Raw genomic sequence first — 22,694 nt, 5'->3', positions numbered from 1 at the left:
AATTACGAATAACTATATTCGTCAAATTATTATATTATGGAATAAAACCAAATACTATAAATGCATACATTATTGAATTTTCTATTTAAAAGTTAACTTGGTTTAGTTGCTCAAAATTACAGGTATAAAAATAATAAAATACATATCATTGTAAAATGAATATATAACTCAGGCTCAAAATTTATAATGTATGCAAATATTATCCAAAAATTAAAAACTAAATTATGATAATGTATAATTTTCGTTTTGTTATCACTTAAAATTACCTAATGTGCAAAAATCAATTACCCAAAACGTTAATACTTTTCGTGAAAAAAAGGAGCTTAGGTATTTACATTTAATAAAATGTTAGATGATGGTCACATTCTACCAATAATTTATCATATATTTTAAGAACAGAATTTTCAATGCTTGTTTGGTGCATACTGTATCCTAAGTTCTTTTATTGCTCTCCACGCTTTAAAATGTTATCAGAATAACCATTATAGAAATATATTAAATAGCTGATTTATAATTGAACAATCTATGATCGATAATATATTATGTTAAAATGATTGTGATGTTTTATTTGTCGTTAATCTTAAATGGTGAGATTATTTTGTTAGTTGGTACTCATAAGTGACCTATACTTTTTTTCTACAGCATTTTAATAAAATATATTGCTTAATTGGAATTTAAAATGTCTTTAAAACGTTAAATTTATGTTTTGTCATTTTTAACATCGACATTTGAAGTTTAAATTTAGATTATCATAAGATAATCCTCGAGAACAAAGGTTTCTTACGAATTCTCAACTTCAAACCTAAACGAGATTTCATAGTCGTAAAATAATAAAATGTATTTTTCATCTGACTATATAATAAAATTGTACAGCAGCTATGCTAAGGAAAGATACCTTCTCACTACTATCTTATTTTAGTTAAAATTTTTCATCTCTTGACTTATTCTTTCTAAAACTATTATGCATCCTTTTGGAAACTTATACATTTAAATCATATTTAGGAAAAAATACCAATGGTCTGCAGTAATAATAAAATGTATGAAAAAATAATATTCATAATAAAAAATATACTTAACAAAATAATAATAATCATAAACATATTAATTGATACTTTAAAAAAATGATTAAATTGAATATTTATATTTGTTAAATTGAGTACTAATTATAAATATAAAATAATATCAAATAAAAAAAAAATTATTTGTACAAATTAGGTACCGTCGGTACCGATCTGTTGTACAATAGGTGTCAATATAGTGGGTCATTGATGAATTCTTTAAATTTAATGATAATATCCTTGTATTTATACAAAAAACAATTCTAAGTGGAGACAGTGTTTATCAATTTAGAAATATATATATATATCATCAAATATATTTCATGATATGTCTTTTTTGATATTGCTATTCATTTTTTGTACTTTTATTAGTATAGTGTTAGGTTTGTTGTATTTATTGTTTATACAATATATTAATTATATGTATCATGTACATAAATTCATAATACATCTTATTAATTATTAATTTATAATAAGTTAATGATATAAAATCGACAACCATAAACTGTTAGACCAAATCGATTTTAATTTACCTGTAGTTGTTGGCAATTTTTAATATATACATTACAAACTAATATATTATCACGAATAAAATAATAAAAAGTATTAAGTATCGTAATGTGTTGTGATTACATATTTTTCAAGATAAACTATTCTGATCTTAAATATAGTTATTTTATTAATATTTTTCATAAAATTATGTAATTTGACATATTTAGTAGGCAATTCTTTAAATTATGTATTGTCATATTGAATTTTCGTAGTGTAATTGTAATGTCTGTGTACCATTACACAGAAGATATTTTGAAGTTGTACTAATTTATTAAATACAAATATAAACGTATTAAAACCGCACAAGACAAATAAACCATTAATACTCACTCTATGCATTGAGGAACTTAAATAATGTTATGTAGGTAATCGTAAATCAATTATTAAATGGTCACGTTAATATTATTTATTTTTTTTGTGGTAAAAACAATTTAATAAATCCTCAAACGACTGCGGACCGGTTATAGTTTTTTCACTGAGTTCTATGCCTCAAAAAGGATGTAATAACTTTATTAATTTATTGAAATATATTTTTTTACTCGTTTTTAACTTATATAAAAAAACGTGTTGTGTAGAGTCATGTGGTGCGATAGTGACAGGCGTATAATACGAAATATGAATATACGATTATGATATAATGTTATGGAGATCGATGAAAACGTCACACAAAGATGACGAATTTTGATTGACGTGCGCGTTTTATCTATTCGCTTGCAGGTTATATAATATTATTATTAAAAACTTGGCCTCCTATGTCGAGCGTATGAATATAAAAATAATATAGTTGTTTTCACTTTCCTTTTCTTCCCCTAGTACCATCGACAAATTTCTTTCTCGAAGTTTTAGTAAAAGTTTTACCAAACTTAATGCATATTATTATAGTATGATAATAGGTATTATATTATTTTTTGTATTTCTACTTTTCATTATGATCGTGTTACAATATAGACGGATAAACGGATTGGATGCAATAATTGAAAATAATTTTAATCGACTGTTTTATTTTCTCAAAACATAAAACAGTTTTTTATTTATTTTAATCGTGATTTATCATGTACGCACCTTCACTATACTGAAATATATTATGCTTTATACAGATATATTATGGTTTATGCCTAGATCACAAACGGAGATTTAGTCGAATTTTAAAGGAAATTATTATTTTCTTTAAAGCAAACAATTAAAAAAACAACGGTTTGCACAACTCCCTTCTCATCAATAAATAATTTAAATATTATTATTTTCTATATCGTAAATATTGTTTTTATTGTTTATTAAATATTAATACATATTAATTACAATAAATAATCGAACATAATATTTTTAATTTTTCCAAGGAAAATAAAATTTATAATTAATTAAGAAGTATAGAACATTTTTCTTTTCAACTTTTATCAAATATATTTAATAAATTAATACATTTTATTTTTTAATTTTGGTCTAAAACAAAAACTGTTGATTTTAAAAATGACTAAAAATAATTCAATTCACATAAGATATACATTATATACATTAATATACATTATGTTACTCCAATATACTTCATAGATACTATATAGATAATAATAACACTCATCACACGTAGACATTTTTTGAGGAGGCTAATCCCTTGTGTACTCCACAAAGACTAAGTTAATTAACTAAGTACAGAGGGTACTAATTGATTTTTTAATACATTAAATAAATTATATAGTAGGTGTGTATTATTATTATTTTTTTATTGTATTTAAAAAAATATTTTAATTCGTTGAAATTCCACCGAGTATTTAAAAAAAAATATGAAATTCTATACATATGAGACATTATGTATTATCATACATTTATTTTACAATTTTCAAATTCTTAATGTAATATTACGAATAAAATAACAATGTCTTAATAAAGCACATGCAATATATTATGTAGTTTCTATAGGTTTCTGTATAAGTAAACCTTGACGTTTACAAAACAAACATAAGTATTTTTTTCGTTATTTTGTATTGCATTCAATATAAAAATAAGAAGTACTTGTTTATTAACATTTTCTCTTAGAACTAAATCAATTACAATACGAGCACCTAATAAAGAAATGCTTAGCATATTTGATATATGATTCTATTAAGCGAGACTTCTGTGTTATATAATGTTGTAAAAATATTGATGAAAATAATTTTTTATAACCTAATATAAAAATAAGTTATTTTCGGAATATTTTCCTAATTTTTCTTGAAAAATTTTCAACATTTAGACAAATTTTGATATACAATTTTTTAGTTATTTGCAAATAAAATAAACCCGCATTTGATTATTATTTGTATACGTACTTTTCTTAGTTTCCTTAAAATATACACTATTTATGTTATAAATGAATGTTTAGATAACATAATCGTGTGCTGTATAAATATTATAAAGTATTAAGTATATGTATCTTTTATATCCGTATTATAAATTTATATCTTAACACAATTTTGAAACAATACGATGAAATTATAATTGTTTTTTTTATGTACGTTGATGACAGCTCGCTTTAAAAATGTAATCTGATTTTTATATGATATATTAAATTTATGAAAATAATCTATAGATGCTAATGGATAAATATTAACACGGTTCATATATGATTATAGAGTTTGGTGATAAAATATTAATTTTAAAACTTTTGGTGTTTACTGCAGTAGTTGAAAACAATGTAATTTATTTTATAAGTTTTAATATTATAATATTATTAAAAAAAGTGTAACCTTCGTATAGGTTGTAATTTGATAAATTATGCTCAATACTTTTAACTTATTACGAAACACAATGTCGCCGCCATAGTAATTTATTAAGTTTTTTAATTTAATTAGTTTTAAATATTTTAAATTCTTATAATTGAAAAGAAAATCCTGAATTAGTATAAAATTGACCAATCGGAAAAAATATATTTTTAAAAACAACACGTAACTGATCAAATATTGACTGTCATCTCAATTAATTTCGCTAAATAGTTGTATTATTTTTAAAAACATAATTTAATGTCACCATGAGTACACAATTATTATATTTATGTATAATACTATGGTCCTGTAGCACACATTTGATCTCGTGGGTAATCATCCCGCCGCATATTACATGTCAAAATCCTTTTGCGGGAGATGCAATCCTTATGAATTACGCATAATATTATATGATCACCGAACGGAAAGAATGTCTAAATTATTTCTCTCTTTGGTGTTTCTCGGTGTGTGCGTATTGTTGCAGACATACCGCCCCTACAGCCGATCGCCACCCTCGTTTGAGCACAAAACGTAGTACAGCAGCGGCCCTGGACATTTTGCAAATAAGGGTAAAAAATAAACACACGCATGCTGCACTTGTATATCATATATATATAATAGCATACTCCCGTACGAATGAACGAGAAACGCGCGAAGGGGTGAAAAATTACTTTTTGCTGTTCAGCAACAGATGTTCCACATCCGCGAGCGAAAACGAGCGCTCGTCCTGTCCCCAGCCTTATGCATTCCGAACCGCAGTTGTTTTGATGGGGAAGAAAGAAAAAATGTATATATAAAATCTCTTTTGTTATCCCTTCGGGTTATTGCGAATTCCTGAACACGCGTTAAGCTCTTTAATTAAAATGCCTGCCGTTCTTGGACTCTGTTATATATATACAGCATCACTGCCAACCCGCCTAACCATACGTATTTCACATAAAACAGCCCCATGTTTAGTAGTGGTATATTGTTGTATCGATAAAGTGTAATAGTGTTCAGGACATCGTCAGTCACACGTTGATGGTGGCGATACTAACAAACGCCATTACAGATGCCTGTAGCATAGTCGAAAAACAAACAGTTTTAGAAAATTATAAATAGGCGATTAACTTAATATTAAATTTTAATTACGATGGTTAGTAAACATTAAAAACAATAAATAAAATCCCGCCGAATGAATGAAATATTTTATAATTTAAATCATAGTAATAATAATAATATTTATTTTTCAAATAAATAAATATTATCATTATTATATTATTTCAATTCACAAAAATATGTGAAGATATATTATATTAATATTTCACTGCATTATTTATTACTAAGAATAAAATTCTTGTGATAGACGAAAGTCTTTAAAGAATACCTAACATAAATTTAGTATTAGAAAATAATAATAGTAGTGTGATTTGATTACCTTATAATTAATAAAAATATAAATGTTATTGCCTTGATAATATTATTTTCTAAACTTATGTCACTGATAAATAACCGTTTCTTCAATCACAACTTAAAAATTACAAATTTTTTAAATTGTTTTATTTAAGTAAAGAGCTTTTTGTTTAACTTTAAGCTTGTTATAATATTTTGCAGTGTTTATTCTAGGAAATATCCTGTTAATAGGTATAATAAATAAAATAATAAATTAAGTGATTATTCATAATGTGAAATATTTTTAATTTTATATCTCTAGCAATATTAAATCACGTTCCTTTATAAAAACTTTGTAAAACTAAAACAATTATTCAAAAGATAACAATATATTACAATTTAAAAGTGATTAGTTGCATTTGCTAAAACCTTTTTATAATTGTTTAAAACTGTCTTGTTATTTTACCATGGTGTCGATTTCTGGCCTAGGTCGAGCTCGGGTGAAAATTCACAAAGTCATAATTATGAAATATTTGTAGAAAAAAATCTAAAAATAAATCAAACCTTTCAAACTTCTATTGATAGCTTAAAATGATTCAAAATATTTCGAAAAAATATAAACCATTTATAAAAAATTCTATTATTAACATTTTGAAAAAACTTCAAACATACATAGTTTTTAATTGTTTGTAAATTATAAAAAAAAAAAAAAATTGATTTTATCAACCACTAGGCATGCATAAAAATTCGTATTCCCCTTAGTTCGTTTTAGTTTTTCCCAATTATTAAGATAAATATTGGACATTTTTACTTTTATTCTCCTTTCAATGTACTAACTAAATTAATTTTCTTACTAGAATAAATATTGAAGATTGAAGCATTTTTGCTACTTTAAAATGTGATACACAACATATTTTTTTTTTTTTTTTTAAACACTTACATCATTGCAAAGTCAATAAATTTATCGCTTTGCTCAATATCTAAAAAATCATTTAATGTGCATATTTTATAACATTTTCTATTCGGAAATATTTAAAATTAAATCAACTATTTATAGTTAACAAATGACTTGCTTTCTTCTAAGTTATAGTACTTAATAATATTTAAACAGTGTATTTGGTACTAAATAAACATAAAGTGAATTCGTATTACAACTAAAATTTTTGACTGTTGATAATGTTGATATATATGCACCTGATATTTGATGTAATTTTCGATTTGACTATATATTGAATTACATTGTGTCATATGCTGCCGCGTTATATTATACAATATACAGTATGCGCTGTAACTACCTACTGCAACTATATCACTACTATCGGGTGATAATAGATTATACCCTTGGAGTGTAAACTCGAGAGGGGTTTTAGAAATATTTCCGGTGTGACGTGTTGTATATACAAGAGTCAATTCCTGTGGGTGGGATACACGTCCCGAGTCATTGGTGTATGAGTATCACATACACACACACACACACACATACAAACATGTATAAAATATTGGAATAATAATATATCATCCGGATAACGATCGCGACGAACTGCGGTCGGTATGCGTATATGGTATAATAAAGATAGGTACTTAACTTTATTCAAAACGGGACTAAAAAAAAAACCAAACGTCATCCATACACATTCGACTGATACCGTAATGAATAATAGGATATTTATAATAATAAATAATATCATATTGTTATTAACGTTTGTGATTAAGGATATTCTAAAATACTCATTTAATCATTGAATGATTCTAGATGCTAGCCATATAAATTCGTTTATCATTAGTTCAAATTACGTGAAAAATAATTTTATTTGTTAATTATTTTTGCCATAATAATTTTCAATTTTTTTTTTTTATAATTTTAGCAATAATTATATTCTGATTTCTGATAAAAAGTAAATGTTTCAAATTTTTATACCTACTCAATTATCTTGTGCAGAATTGTTTGTTTTACAGCGTGTAACTTAATGAGTGCTCAAAATTTAAATAAAAATTGTTTGATAACGTTAGATAACATTCGCTACATAAACACATTGTTCATTTGACAAATATTTGCTCCACTATTCCATTCAATTCAAAATATATCAATAAATAATACACTTTTGGTTAAATTTTTAATATTCATATTTTACACATTTTTAAAAAATCCGTATGATTACTTATCAAAATATAAACTAACTTACATTAAATAAAAAACAATAATACACTTACATTTATCAGTTATCATCCATCGACCAACAGGCATTATTTTAACGAGTTAATATGAGTTATTTATTTAAGTTTATTATCTATTGAACATTCAAATTTAATTATTATAATTATTATTTACCTATAAAATTCAATCGGTCTGTTATGATGCATAATATAATTATAATAAAGCAAAAAAGAAAAAAAAGTAAAAGTACCCATTTAATGTGTTTTTATTTTTAACCAAACGTTCATAAAACGCTTAACAAACGAGTATTATTTTATTATTCTAAAACTTGTTTGGTCATTATGTATGACTTTTTAGTAAGTAATATAAATTTATATTGTTATTAAAAATAAAAATGTCATATGATGCACGTACATTCCAAAGGAATATTTATGTATTTTTGTCCATATTAAGCATAGTTACAACAAAAACAAAGTTTACCATGGATAAAAAAAACATGTGGGTAGTAAATATGTATTTTATATAAAACATAATATATTATATTATTACATAGTACATATCAAGCGTGTAATTAATTTTTTGCACATTGTACGTTAACATTTTTTTGAATTTAATTAAAATTATTTTCATTAAAAATATTGAATACCACAATTGTTGTTTTTAAAATATAACGATTTATTATATTTATTGTATCGGTATCAAACTTTTAACATTATAAATATAGTTATTTTAATATCAGGTATCGACATTACAATACAACATCATCCCTCAATCACAGTTGACGGTTAGTCCTATCCGTTTTATTGTATTCCACAAATATTAGTCAAATAGATATCGATCAAAAATTAATATATAATTGTTATAATATACTTAATGAAATCGTACATATTATTTACATTATTTTTTGTTAAATTGTCCTCAAAATTTCGTTTAAGTATAAAATTATACACTTGTAGCAACAAATCATTATGAATTCATTACAAAAATAAATCATAGATTAAATAATGGTATATATGTAGGCAGTTTAGATACATGTAAGACGTAAGTTTGGATTAATGGGTAAGGGAAAATTGAGTTCTAGAACCCATTATTCATTCTTCTAAGATAAGTAAATAATATTGAAGTATTTTAAATTTTAACAAAAAAAAAACTCATTACTATAATATCTAAAAAATGTACCTAGTTTACCAAGTATCTTGTATTTTGTATTTTTTGAGTCTAGTTTTTGAATGAAAATTGATACATCTATTCTGTATGATAATATGTGTTGTGTTTGGATATTTTTTCATAAGTATCCAGCTCATGCTTAATCATGCCAAAATTATATATGCCTTATTTTAATATACTATGGGCGTACACAACACCCGCGATAGTACCTGCATAGTCTTTACACTATTAAAATATAATATGCTATTTTTTTTAACCAAAGATGAGTATATACCTCGACCGCACTCGTAGTCGCTACGCCGACGTCGAGTTAAGTACGCTCGTAATAATATTCTTCCACCGCGCATCACCACCGATAGTGTTTGATAAATAAACGTACTTGCGAGCGTCTCGACCGGGAGTGTGCGTGCAAGTGCTTTGTGGAGGTGTGGCTGCGGTGTCGCGGAGGGGCGGTGGTGGAGGTTGTTAAATTCAGCCCGTATATAATACCAAACAATCGGCTGCGTGATTTATAATGGTGGGACGCAGGGCAGACGGGTGAGCAGCGCTCGCGTGCGCGCCCGCGCTCGTGTCGCAGAAGTGGCATTTACGGGCGGCGGTTACCATAAAGGGCCCATTGGTTGCAGCTGACGTTACAAACAGGCGGCCGTCATTAATAAAATCTTGCCCCCCTCACCGCCGCCGTCCCATCGCCGATACACCGTTACCCGCGTACACTAGGGCGAGAGGCTAATTAATTCTGCCTTTTGGCACAGGTGGCTGACGGGTTGACTCGGCTCATTGTTTTTCCGAATAATTCGCTTATATGGTTAAACTTCCACCGCGCCACCGCGCCGATCACCCGCCGACGGCGAATAGATTGATGGTCCGCGGTGGCGGTTTTAGCGACCGACAACTACCGCGAAAATACAACAATAATATTATTATTATACAGCAGTAGGTATAGGTAATATGTCTTATGAATAACATCGACAAATGATTTTATATTTTTCGCCATAATATTCGGTAGTTCTACTCAGTTTGATACGGGTCATTTTTCAAGGAAAGTTTTAAACGTACACACAATAATGTCTAGTGAACATATTGTATGGGTTTTACTCTCTATGCGTCCATTAGAATTTATGAAAAATAATAGATACCTGCTAACGATCACCAAATTTTCAAAAATAAATCTATCTTTTAAGTATATAGTTTTAATAAATAGAATATTAACAAAACAAATGACATTTGTCAATTCAAACTCATCAATCTTTTATAAGAAGAATTAACATGAGAATTAATTTTTTCAAAATTTGATAAAGAAAATCAATTTTGAGATAGTGTTTTTCATTATAATAATATTTTTAAGTTATAATTTTAGTATATGTCTAAAACATTGGTTATGATACTATACCTAATACCTATCCTTATGTATTTAAATTAACTAATATAACTTTTTTTTATGTATAATAGGTCTATAGACAACTTCATAATTTTATTATAGTAGTTATACATTATAGAATGCATATTTAAAATATTTACATTAAAACAAATATTGATGTTAAATTTTTCATTTAACGTTCACGAATCAAAAAATAGTAACAGTTGTTAATTAAAATTTATAAAATATGTGCAATTAGCTGCATAGTACGTATAATATTATTTCATCATATTATGGGTTATTACAGTAGTGTATAATGAATATTGTATAACAGCCAAAATATTATAATAGGTATTAAACTATTGTATTAAAATACCTTACGAACGACCATACAATACATTTTAATTACCTAGTCAACTCCTATGCTTTCTGTCCAAATTACTTATTTATATTTTTAAATAAAACCAGAATATTATTTCATACGATCGCGTATAACTCCAAGCAGAAATTTATTGCCATAACTATAAAGCTAAAACAATGCAATGTTCATTCTACCAGAATAAAGTAACAGCTAATTGTAATTTATGTCAGCATTATCTTTTAACAAATTTAAAATTAAATTATTCGTTTAAACAGAAAAACAAAATTCAATTTCTCTTGCTTAGCCTATATATTATACTAAGAATGTAAACGGAAAAATATATACAATAGAAACATTTTTATGGTAGCTAAATTCTCTCTTTCAGAAAAGAAGTTCTTTTCAGTCAAATATTTTAATTTTTATTTAAAACCAGTTTTTTAGTAAAAATAAAATTATATACGTACACAAGCAAACATTTTGGTGTATGCAAATAATTGTGTAATTTAATTGTCAACGTTGTATTTACTAACACTGTTTTGTTCAAATGATATATAATTTGTATTCAAGCAATGTTTTTGAGCCCTGACAGCTAACACAGCACGAATATGATAAATATTAATGAATCTTCTCCATTATTATACAATACAAAATACAGGCCGACAAGCACAGTTGTTATATTAACGCTCAAATACAGAATCTGTGCTTGTAACCTAACTACGGTTTGCAAGTGTCGTTGACAATTATTTTACTCTACATTAATATATTATTACTAATTTAAAATTTGGATGTTCTCGAATTATATTTAACTAAAGTAATTTAAAATATTGTTTATCTATTGTAAAATACTATACATAGCTCAAGACATAATTATTTTGAAAAAAAATTTTAATTTTAAACAATTTATTTTGAAATAAAATTATAATCGTGTAAGTTAATAAAAATAAATTATTTGCACTATAATTATATAGATACCTCTAAAAACTATTAATAAATTTAAATCCATAAACTTTAATCACAATTCTTAAATATAATTCTTCGTCGGGTTGTAATTGATAACACGGTCAAATAATGCGTAGTTTCAAGTGAAAAGCTTTTCAATCGGGTCATGATGCTTTCGGTACACATACAATTCAATATCCAAATAACTTGATAACTATTATATACGCGTATCGAAATCCATTGAAACGCACTCTACCTTACTTGTATAGGTTATTTCCGATTATCAACAATAACTTAGCCTTCGGTGGTCGGTTTCGATTCAATTAGACTTTTGAAAGAAGAAAAAAAAGTAATAATAATAAAAAAAGTTACATGTTTTTCGCAACAAATGGGGGATGAAAGATTCCTATTTTACGGTTGGTCACACATTTTAATATCCGGCGTACGTCGTTGATTTTCGCTCGACACAATACCGGCAAAAATGACATGGATTATTGGATTTGAACCCATAAGCCCTGCCCAAAGTGGGTTCTATTGTATCGCCGTTCTTGGTAAAATAATGGTTTATGAAAATCCAATGATGTTTCTCTTGTAGTATGTGTCGTGTATTAATAGAGGAAATGGAAAACAACAACAATATGTAATAATAATATAAGCCATAAATAATTTGATTTATTAACGATTTGATTTGAATTATATGGCATTATTTGAATATCATAGATTTCGATATTTGATTTTAAATAAAAAAAGTTGATAATAAGGTTGTTTAACATTTTTTACATTCAAAATAAAATTGGCCTTCTACTGTGTTTCTATGAATTATGTTGAATAATATTATTGTTTTATAAGCGCACATTTGATTTAGTTCATAGTAACAATTTATAACATTAAATCTAAGATATAAACTTCTTTCAAAAAATATTTTATCGAAGGAAATATTTAGATCATTTTATAGGATAAAACTTTTTAATTAAAATTTTTAGTTTAACTGTAACAATATAAAAATTTAAATACAAATATTTATCTCATAATTTGTATACTATTTGAGATTACTTTAATAATATTAGTAACAGTAAAAAATTTTATTTATTTTTTTTTTTTTTTTTTTAAGTCGATTAAGTAATTATTAAGTTTATAACGTTTATGATGCGTATATCATTAAAATATTTTATTGCTTTTTATTTTTTAAACTTCTTTGTAGTTTAACATCAGTTGAAGTTTTCTTTAAATATATATTTTTTTTATTGAATTTTAAAAGATTTAAGAATGTGCGTAATTTTTTTTTCAGATTTATTGCCTCATAATTTATCAGGACAAGCGCCAACCAGAGAGTTTCTTTTAAAAGTCGTTGATATCTTAGTAGATTACATTAACGATGTTAATAATAGAGACGAAAAAGTATTGCATTTTAAGCACCCCGAAGAGATGTTACGACTGCTGAACTTAGATATTCCCAACGAAGGTGTGTCATTGCAAAATTTAGTTGATGATTGCAGTCTAGCTCTCAAGCATCAAGTAAAAACCGGTAAGAAAACTTGTTTCATTTTTATTGCTTTTTTTTAAAAATCACTTCAGTATTTGAACGAGTTTACACAGTTTTAAAAAGTTCATAATCAAACGTGTATTGCTGTTTGTACTCGGTTATACAACATTATATTATTTTACCTTACATAGTTACATACACACATTAGAATATATAACATGTACATAGTTTTATGAAGAAACACATGTTTCCAATATGTCATATTATAAAGTTTCAAACTTTGTTGAGGGATGGAGTGTGATGATTCTGATGACAAAAACACCCTTGATATTAGTGTTTTGAGAACAAGTGGTGCTCTACACATCATATTGTGACCGGTGTACGTGACAGCTTTTAACGCACGAAAGAGCAATCGATTTTCAAACACTTACAGACGTATAGTACTCAATGATATTGTTTGATTGTATAGCGTAAACTGATGAATTATTTAACAATAACACTTTTATAAATATATAAAGGTATGAGTAGTAGTAACAATAAGTAGTAGGTACTCTAAACACTAAATCCAATGTTTTAAATACTGAATATGTGATATTATTATTATTATCATTAATTTATATCCATTGACTGCACGTACAATATTAGTAAAAATATATAATAATATCTACTGTTACGGGCATTGATATAATGTCAAAAATTAAGTCTTTTATTGAGTAGTTCCAAAAACATATAGGAACTTATATCAAACGCAATATAGATATTGTCTTTTTTTTTATATAAAAATACTTATCGTTCAAAAAATAATAACATTTTTGAAAATATTTTAGTTATATACTATTAATTTGTTATAAGTTATAACGTTGAAAGTATTTAAATTTTTAAATTTAAATAAGTGGATTAACATCCTTCGAAATTTTTTTGCACCACTCTTTTCTATTTGTAAAAACATTAAAAATCTGATTACAACACTGTGTACTTTATACAAATATGTTATGAAAGTATTTTAGTTATGTTACTAATGCTACTATATAATGCTATTGGGTATACCTTAATATTCCCTAACTTAATATAACATTTCATTGGCTGTTGAAACTTTTAAATTATAAAATAAAAAGGTTTTATTAAAAATAAAACGTTATAACCCTCTATACATGTTACTTTTGATCAAAGTAACGCATTATCTATATCTACATTCAATTTTTAACTTATTTTCAAAGCGGCTATTGAGCTGTATTTAAATTATGATAGTATACATTTTTTAATTTATCCAATAAATCGCCAAAATCAAAATTTTAGATTACTTTATTTCAATTTGTTGTTTGATGTTTTTGTGCTAAATAAAAAGTAATTTTCATGTATTATATAGAATGGATAACAATATAATATTTAAATATAATAATATCAAATTTCGTAAATTGTGATATTACAGCTGTTATATGAAATACTCCAGTCTCGCATCTTCTAAAAAAGTTGCAAATGACGATGGTTTGACCTTTAAGTTCAAAAACGTATTTCATAATATTTAAAGAAGTTATATATTGTAAAGCATTCTTATTAGTATTCAAATGTTTTAAAACATTACATATGCATTTTCAAATGTATAGGTAAAGAACTCTTTAATACATCTTAGTTTTAAACTTTATACAGCTTTTCTCAAAACTATAAATTTTGAGTTATGTTAATCTTATTCTAGAAGTGTAATTTATTATTAAAAATTATTATAATATTATATAATGCGTTATTATCAAAATATAACTTTTGAAATATAACCTTTTTTAATGACAAAACAAAATCGTTATTAACTGGTGTTAGGTAAATATATTCCTGTTTTTTAAATTCAAATGAATAGTTTCTGAGTTATTAAAATGTATTAAGCTATCAAAGATAATACTCCTTAAAATGATTTTATAAAAATATCAAATGTATGTAATATTTAATCTAGCAGATACTTATTACCATCACTACAGTTTTTACAATTATTATAAAATATTAATAGATAAATATTAATTACTATAATTAATAATATAATAATGTTTTTAAACCTATATTTTCATAAATCTATTATTTTTAGTATACAAAATTAAACAATTATTCAAAAACTACTTGTTTGAACTTCAATTTAAATACATCAACATTTTTAAAAAAATCGCCTGTTTAACAATTTAAAAAAAAAATGTGTTGGTTTTTTTGACAAAATACGATTATATTGCTACAAAATATTCCTTAAATAGTATAAAAAAATTAAGTATTTTAAAATATAATCTTCAAATATGTGAGAATTTAGGATTTTGATAAATTCATAAATGTAAAGAAACAATTAGGGATGAACATGCTTGATATGTAATATATTAATATATTTCTAATGTTTTGTAAGTATAATATATGTCGACGACCGTTGCAGTAGCCGTTTACAATACACATAATATATTATAATGATGTGTACCCGCGGTTATAACGTGCATAATATATTTGTAAAAATCTTCACCGCGGCTGTTGTGCGTATTCACTTGGGGTGAAATCGTTTTTGAATAGGTAGTCGTGGAGAATGGTTGGGAAGGGGTGTTATTATCACTGACGTCTGTCGTGTGCCCGCAGTGTGAGCGTGTGTGTTCAATGACATCCGCCGTGCCGCGATGTTTTTATTATCATAATCTTGAATCGGATTAATTTCCTGGTACGTTGCATTTCCGACCACCCCTCGATTTTGCCTATCCTCAAATTGATTACGATAATAATTAAAAACAAACTGCAGTATATACTCAAGGTGTAATCTCAAGTCATGTCAACGATTTCTCATTTTTGATTTATTGTTGTGTGCCACAAAAATCAATCAAAAATTTGCATAGTACAAAACTTATATATAAATATAATTTCAATATATTTTTATATTATATAGTACTACTCGTAAACGCCTTTTACATAGTATGTATATTAGACATAATATAGCGTATCAGGAACATCTGAAAATTGTATACAGTGAAATTACATTTAAATATTAAATAAAATTTTCTATGCACCTTATGTAATATATATGATATTATACAGCAACGGAGCAAGTAATCTATGTAACTGACAACATAAGTTTTCTGTCTAAGTAAAAAATATATATTATTTTTTATTATAGTGATGTTTTACAATTTTTTTTCATGATGTAATCAATTATAACCTTCAAATTAATCTCTTTTATTGATAATCTAATTTTTAATTTATAAAAAATGTATGATAAATGATAACCCGCTGTTGTGTTTAAATAACTATATTCTTTCACAGTTTACGTCGTGTGATATGGCACACGCTGAATGACAAATAATTTTAATAGATTTCATTTTTCAGACCTTTATTTATATATATTATATCGCTCAAATATTAGTTGGTTCATTTTTAGACTGTGCATAAATATAACGTCCGTTTACATAATAATATTTAAAGACCACAATATAAAATAATAATCATATGGATTTTTTTTTCAATAACTGAATCAGGATTTTTAGTAAAGGAATACGAGAATTATGTTTTCAGTGATACATAGGCAAAGCCAATGAATGAACACCTAAGAATTTAAAAACCTTTTAACTAAATAACTCTATGAAATTCAGAATTTCTGGACATAAAATATATTTTTATTATACATAAAAATATTATGCAACATAAAATTCACAATTTTATTGTTTTAAAAACAAATCATGTTTTTAAAAAATCAATCATGAAAAAAATTAAGTTTTCCTAGTAAATGAACAAATTATCCATTAAATGAATACCAACACTCCTGTAAATAAACACTGATATTTACCATATTCTTTTTTTACCTACTTTACTTTTTTACTATTTTTTATAAGGTAAGAGATGTTATAGTAATAAAAATTATAGAAGCTCTTAAAATTTTAAATGGAATAGGTATATAATATTTATTTAAAATAATAATAGACACATCATTTATAACTTTTAAACAATTACACACTAGATACTATAAAAAATAATTATAAAATCAACAACATTTTCTTTTAACAGATAACTTCCTACATGATACTTATAAAAAAAAATTATATTTTAATAATGATAATACTATCAATATTATGACTAGATATTGAAATCTGTTGTATTTCTTTCCTTATTTTAATTTTTCAGATGATTCTATTTCACTCATATTTAAACTATAAAATTAAAATTTGAATAATGAAAACAATTAAAAAAGTTAATAAACCTAAATAGTTCAGTATTTTTTTTTTCAAAATGTCAAGTATTTATTTATAGGACTAAAGTTTTATGTGTAAGTATACCCAGTAAATAAACAGTTGTTTATTTACTGGATACAAAAAAAAAAAAAAAAATTAAAACCAGCAAATGAACACTATTCATTTAGTGGAATTTTGTTGATTGTAAACACCAGTGGTTAAACAGAAATTAAATAGTTATAAAAATAAGAAAAATGTTAAAAACTAATTAAATATAAGTATTAAAAGAATAACTCCATCGTAACTTACCTTGTTTGAACCTCTATCGATAAAATTAAAAACGTTATACGTTCTTAACCAAATGAAAAAAAAATCACAAATTTGTTAATTTGATAAAAAACATGGTGATAATTAATAAGGGAAAAGCTATCATTCTTACAAATTTAATAATGCTCTTATGATAATACAATTTACAGTGTTACTTAATTATAAGTTAAACATAGTATTAAGCTAAATACATCGCTGTATTATTCAATATATGCCTTACTATTTAAAGAAAACGGTGAAGTGTTCATTTAAAGGACCTGTTCATTCACTAGTCCTGTCGAATCTAAATCTATTTAAAATAGATTTAGATTCGACTAAAATAGACTTATATATTTATGATGCAATGTATGTGTATATTCTAGTTCAAATCTCGGCCAGGTTTGTGTATAATAATAACAGATACGATTCTTTTCAATTTATGTAAATATGATCCAAGCAGAAAATTCTACATAATATAATATCATCCATCATCGTGCGTTCCGAGATAAAAAAGTTAATATATACCCATCGGCCTTAACGATATTTATTTAAATAATTTTATTATAAAATAACTTGAAATATTTTTCTTTTTTTTTTTTCAAGAAAATGTTATAATCTGGTTATATTTTATACGGTACCTTTTCTTTGACTTTTCACCTTTATTATAAACACTTATGGTCTCGGTCTAAACTTCTTTATTGTTATTTTTGCATAATATTATTTAATACGTATATGGCGCGGTACTTTCGTAAAAGTATTATTACATAACTTTTAAAATTACAGGACTTGATAATATATGCAATGTGTTATTTTTTCTCAGAAATAATCTTAGTAGTTTAGATGTGTCAATAAGCTCATAAAAATAAAGTAAAATAAAAACATAAACAATACGTCTAGAATCTGTATCTGTCATTATATTATATTATGTGTTTTGAAAATACTGAATTCATTTATTATATCTTATGAAAGTAATATTTTTATATTCAGAGATTAAGATAATAAATAACAATATTTTCTTAATGTTTAATAAAAAATAAAACTAAAAAATAAACAATTGTTATAAGAAACCACTCTACTATACAGTAGGTGTACCTCGAAATTCATTGAGTCATTGTATAATAAATTTATTAAATTTGAATTTAATAATATACCTACCATTGTAGGTATATACAAAACGGTTATGAGTAGAGATAGTCTAACTTTTTAGTAATTTTGGTTAATAATCAATTATTTTAATAGTAACATTACAATTTAACGAAAATTATTCGTGCATTTTTTTTTTTATCCCGATTATTATAAAAAGTTGTAAGTACTGATAATTGTCTGTTTTTGATCCATCAAATCACATCTCATTTTCTACGAGAAACAAGAAATTTTTTTCTCAAGTCATTTTTTGTCATTTTTAGGTCTTATTTTTTTTTTCAGTTCAATTTCTACTTCATAGTTGTTATTTTACACAGACTGTATATAAATATCTACATAAAATTTATATTTTACACAAGTTACATACGGATCAAGGATATTTAGGTGATTCGATAGAATAAGGCAATTGCTAGATGTTATTTTTACTTTTGACAATATAAAATATGCTTTAATCGTACAATATAATAATTTTAAGTAATTTTTATTATTATTACTATTCTTTTATAAATGTATTTTTACTAATTTTAAACAAATATTTATAATTTTTTAGGTCATTTTTTAATGTTTTAAGGTAATCAACTTCCGAGCCCTAATTATTACCCTTTAGGTGGAACAAATTCAAAATAAATGTAACTTAAATACTATACATATAAATATATATAAATCAAAAATATACCGATTTATGAAGTCCAACAATCATGGGCGTATGTTTAGTGCCTACTAAAATTATGAACATGATATATGTCTTGAAATTTGAATACTATGATGAGTAATAAATAATTAGTAATAACCTATTAGTTTGAATTTTATAGTAATTTGCGATATTTTATTCGGTTCATACTAAATTACTAAGTAGAAGTGGTAAAATAACATACTTGACATTTTATCTGGCTTTTATTTTTGATGGCATCACCGTTAAATTTTTCACTATAGTTTTACATAGATTTTTTTTATTTTGCATATTAAGCACAAATATTATTTAGTTTTAAATCAATTATAATATACAATACTACCTATACCGATGTAAGCGTAATAGTAGATTCTATACTAAACTCAAACATTAAAACCAAATTAGAAGTACTTCTTAAAATTGATTAAAAAAAAATATTTAATGCTTTTTGCTTTATCTTAAACATAATTTTTAATTTAATTAATATAAAATCTTAATTGTATAAATCATTTATCATTTCATATTTGCATAGGGAAATAATAATCTTAACTTTACTATGGCCTATGGTTTTTAATTTTTTTTAGTGTGGTTGGTTGAATAAATAATAATCACTTCTCTATAGTATGAATTATTATAGAATCAAAGGGTTAAATTTTTAATCTGTATAGGAATTAAGATTTCTGTAAAAGTAATAACTAATCTTTTGCTTAGATATAAATTAAAAAATTTATACGGTACTATTAATATAAAATATCCATATTCCATCCTATCATGCTAGTTTTTTAGTTCATTATTTCAATGTTAATATACTTTGGTATATAATAATGATGCCCTGCATAATTACCCATCTGGTATTCCACGATAAGAGTGAACCCACTCAACAAATTTATACTATTTACATTAATATTCATGTTACAATCCATCATGATTTGTTAACTTATCTCTGTTTTGTCAAGGAACAACTACTGCAAGGTATACATGATGTACATAATAAAAAAAAAAAAAAAAAAATGTGTACGTTTACACAGCCCTCGATTAATTTATTATTACACATATAACACAGTTGGATTCTAATATGACTGTAAATTATTGTTCTCTATTAATAGCCACATTACAATTATCTTAATTGTGAAAAGTGATTGAGGGCCGGGACTCCGAGGAGAGTAGGTACAGTTATGGTTAATAATGCACTCCAGGATATATATATATATAACATATTAGGTTTATAGGTATGTAATTCAAACAATACTTATATAATAACTAAAAAATATAATTGGTTATTCAATACTTAACCTTGTCAATGAAAGAAGCTTAAATAAGTTTTAAAGTAAAGTAAATTAGATTTTTTTCACAAATTGTTTTTTGTACGAAGTATAAATAAGAAATAATTATGCCCTCCTCCCCACAAGGTTGTATTTCCATTTGCCATGGATAATTTTTGGAAGTTCGGTGCCATTGTTGTGTTGGTTAACAATTTTTTTTTTTTTTACTGATTTAAGTTTATATAGCGGACAACTATTCAGACGACCCGAAAAAATTAATAGTTGTATCTAATGATAAGCAGCTCTAGAATCAAAATTTAAGACAGGCTCATTAATAATAAATTTAACTTATAAATAGATTTATTCATTTAATAGGCATTTTAAGTTTATTTTATTTTTATTTGTTTTATGATAACCAACTACAATCGAATAATATTGAACATTTATTTTTCAACATCATTAATATGCAGTCCAATTATAATTGATTATGATTTATACCACGGTATTTTGAAAATACGTTTTCCAGTTCATAATATTTAGTTATAAGTTACCTATAACATATTTTTAACTATGTAGTTAAAAATTGTATAATTTTCGTTTAATGTCCACGTTGATTTTAGAAGAGATCTATAAAACCGTCTTGGTATGTATTAAAATGAAATAAACAATAAATATTCGTAAGTAATAAGTATTGTATATCAAAACCAACGGGACAAAAGCGAAAACGAACATTTCGATCGCTCACATTGTCGCTGATCAACCGTTACCTATATACATACAATTGATAGATAAAGGTATTTAACCATTAAATCGTATAATGCTCTGGGCGGAAAAATTTGAAACGGGACGCAATTTAAAGCGACCCGCTCTGGGAATACCATATTATATTATTATGCTGCGGTGACGACGAATGCCCGAAACAAACGTCCAATACGTGAGTGAATACGTTTTAAAACGCAGTAGGGTACACGTCGTAAGTAGGAAACGCGAGTTTTAAACGAAACCTGAAAACGGACTCGCACAGCAACTTTATAGTACCCCCATCACACGCACAATCGTAATCGCACTACGGACGTGCGATTCCGGGTACGGGCTGTAGCGTTGCGTACGGGGCGGCGCGGCGGGAGTAATGTGCCGTGTGATTGTGCTCCGCCGCCGCGGGATTACGACGCGCGAGCGGTTTTACCCGCATGATGTGCGCGCGCCGCGCACGCCCTCCGCGGAATCTGCCCGGGAGCGCGCGATTTGTATAATACGCGCGCGCCGTGCCGTCCGGCCGTCGGTGCCCGCCCGGCCGCCCGCAAAAAAAGGTCCATTAGCCAACCGGCCCGGAAAAATGATCGCGAGCGATTTTCCCGGACGATTGTCCGCTGCAACCGACGGGTCACGTCAAGCACCGCTCTCTGCACGGTCCGCCGCTGCCGATGACGGTTCGTCCGTTCCTCCGCGATCCGTGACGATATCTTGTACACTCGTCCCCGCATCGTTACAACAAGACCGGTGGTGTAATTTGGGCCGCGTTACAAACAGGATACGAGATCGAAACGAAATTTTTCGATTTTAATTTGAATTAATTTGAATTCCGTTTATATCGATGTTATCAGTTAATTTCTGATTTAAATTTAAAATTATATATATATATATATATAATATGCGATAAACAGACCTATTTTATTGACTGTTCGACGTCTAATGTGCAGCGCAGCGGAATTCGCTTGAAAGTGCTCACTTACTCGTCTTTTTTTTTATTTACTCGTTTTTATCCGACGATATGTTTTAATCTAAAATATTGGGAGTTTCTCCTGATTCCTAATGGTAACATATTGGATTTAGTTTGTAGTTTTTAGGAGAAAGAGCCGAGGACAAGAAAATGTCCAGTAGGTACTTTTAAAAATGTTCTAAAAAATTTAAAATACACAAATATTTACATACAACTGTCGTGCCCTATAGCGTCATCATT

At 26.2% G+C, this 22,694-nt stretch overlaps 1 protein-coding gene across 2 annotated transcripts in view; it reads left to right on the top strand.

Annotated features, from left to right (window-relative positions):
* The window catches only part of LOC112592140 (glutamate decarboxylase), a 93,250-nt gene that overhangs the window by 44,444 nt on the left and 26,112 nt on the right, over positions 1 to 22,694 (top strand). For both annotated transcript variants that reach the window (XM_025336135.1, XM_025336136.1), the window contains exon 3: positions 12,987 to 13,223. In XM_025336135.1, coding sequence (XP_025191920.1) covers positions 12,987 to 13,223 — 237 coding nt within the window. The remainder of the gene's footprint in view (positions 1 to 12,986; positions 13,224 to 22,694) is intronic.

The sequence above is a fragment of the Melanaphis sacchari genome, unplaced genomic scaffold (assembly GCF_002803265.2).
Source record: "Melanaphis sacchari strain LSU unplaced genomic scaffold, SCAv2.0 Contig159_pilon_pilon, whole genome shotgun sequence".
NCBI classification, from domain to species: domain Eukaryota; kingdom Metazoa; phylum Arthropoda; class Insecta; order Hemiptera; family Aphididae; genus Melanaphis; species Melanaphis sacchari.
The sequence above is the reverse complement of the archived record's forward strand: the minus strand, read 5'-3'. Positions and strand labels throughout refer to the sequence as shown.